Source organism: Perissodus microlepis, chromosome 12 (genome assembly GCF_051167445.1).
Source record: "Perissodus microlepis isolate ML-2025 ecotype Zambia chromosome 12, ASM5116744v1, whole genome shotgun sequence".
Taxonomy (NCBI): domain Eukaryota; kingdom Metazoa; phylum Chordata; class Actinopteri; order Cichliformes; family Cichlidae; genus Perissodus; species Perissodus microlepis.
Genome location: NC_140472.1, coordinates 3,958,340 through 3,960,050, shown reverse-complemented (window position 1 = coordinate 3,960,050; position 1,711 = coordinate 3,958,340). Strand labels below are relative to the sequence as shown.

General features: G+C 39.0%; 1 protein-coding gene across 1 annotated transcript; it reads right to left on the bottom strand.

The window, feature by feature from the left end:
• Positions 1 to 796: 796 nt before the first annotated feature.
• LOC146375641 (glutathione hydrolase 5 proenzyme-like) lies at positions 797 to 1,361 on the bottom strand. The gene is made up of 3 exons (XM_084946708.1): positions 1,275 to 1,361; positions 1,021 to 1,131; positions 797 to 934 (listed from the first exon to the last, which is right to left on the bottom strand). Exons 1-3 carry the CDS (start codon positions 1,359 to 1,361, stop codon positions 797 to 799), a joined length of 336 nt encoding a protein of 111 aa, XP_084802834.1.
• Between the last annotated feature and the right edge of the window lie 350 nt (positions 1,362 to 1,711).

Below are 1,711 nucleotides of genomic sequence, written 5' to 3'. Positions count from 1 at the left end.
TTTGCAAAGTGATCAAACTGTTCTACAAGCAGATTTATAGTTATGTTTCGCTCAATCCAGGCATAACACCTAGCATAGACGTATTCCGTGGAATTCGACAGAGTTAGCAAGAACCCGAAGAGGAGAGTCCTGGCCCCTAGCCCTGCCAGTGTAGCAGAAATTATGACGGATGATGATGGCAGTTCTTCTCTGGGCGAGTAGTTTAATGTTGTTCATGTGTAATTTACGTTGAGTAGGCTAACCACGTTATTAAATTAATGCATGTAAGGTTAACTAGCAAACACCGTTGTAGTTACATGCAGCTGTCTTCTTGTTTGATGGCAGGTACTCCCTGTTTCCAGCTAAACATGGGAGGTTTTTGGACAAAGTTTGTGTTTTTTCCGTTGTTTAAGCACTGCTTCCAGCCAAGAGTGATACCATATATGCCCTATAGCTGCAGAAAAGGCTAACATTGTTATCTTTTTACAAAAAAACAGCTAAACATGAGAGGCTTTTGGACAAAGTTTGTTTTCTCCATTCTTTAAGCACCGGTTCGAGCACCGTTTAAGCATCAGCACAGTTTCAAAAGTACCGGTTTGGCACCGGTATTGGATAAAACCTAAACGATACCCATCCCTAGTAACTAGTAACTATAACTAATTACTTTTTCAAAAGTAACTTGCCCAACACTGCATATGAGTAAAGAATGAATGTATTATTACGTAACAGATGAATATAGATGGACCAATGTTGTAGCTACAGCAGTGTCCATAACATTAAGACCATGCTGTATAACTAACATCACTGACTCTTGGTCTCAGTAACCAGCTGCTTTGCCTTTTTTCCTTTCATCAGACCATGCAGAGATACAGCTGCCTGCCTTTTCCACAGCGTTAACTGTGTTGTAGAATTTTGCTATTTTATGTCTTTTAGCTTCAAGACCATCAACTACATCCTGCAAGGCAAAGAGGAGAGAGACTCAGATGGAACAAAAGCTGTAGAAATGATTAATTTATCATTTAAATACACTGAATATAATACCTTTTCAAGCTTGGATTCAAGTTTTATTTCACTTTGAGAGTCTACAAGAACAACAGGAGTATCAATTGCCTCCTTAAGGCTCTTTCCAAACCACAGGTGGTTCATGAGCGCCTTGGAGAGAAAAAAAATGAGATGACAACGTGATGATTACAGGATAAATTAGGGTGAAGAATCTTGTTACTATGATGCAAGCTTTAACAGCAAATTTATTTAATATGTAATGACACTTTTGTGTGTTTACCATGCATACGTACCGAAGCCACTGCCGGTGGAATCATTTCAGCACCAGACCCTCCAATCACCAACATCTTCGACTGAGACTTCAGCACAGATGGGGCCATATTGGAGGGAGGTCGCTCCCCTGAGAAATACAACAAATACCAGGACAACAAAACCTTTTTTTTCAATGGTTTTGCAGGACAAAACTAGAAAACAGAAATCAGTCTGTACACACATATTTGTGCATAAATCATTCATACAAATGTTTCACACACAAATCAGTGACTGTATTTTTATGCAGTATTTTCATACCTGGATTTTTTATGCTCTACAAACAAATTTAGAAGTGCCTCTGCCCATGCTTATCAACAAATGAAAGTGCATACGCAACAAGTGAGTGCTTTCTACTGAATCTGTATCAAACAAAAGTGAAATGTAGGGGTGGGCGGTATAAACGGTATATGGTAGAAAT

Coding starts and splice junctions, on each gene's coding strand:
- LOC146375641 (XM_084946708.1), bottom strand. CDS start 1,361: ATGGCCCCATCTGTGCTGAAGTCTCAGTCGAAGATGTTGGTGATTGGA. Junction 1,132..1,274: donor TTCCACCGGCAGTGGCTTCG/GTACGTATGCAT, acceptor TTTCTCTCCAAG/GCGCTCATGAACCACCTGTG. Junction 935..1,020: donor TTGAATCCAAGCTTGAAAAG/GTATTATATTCA, acceptor TTTGCCTTGCAG/GATGTAGTTGATGGTCTTGA.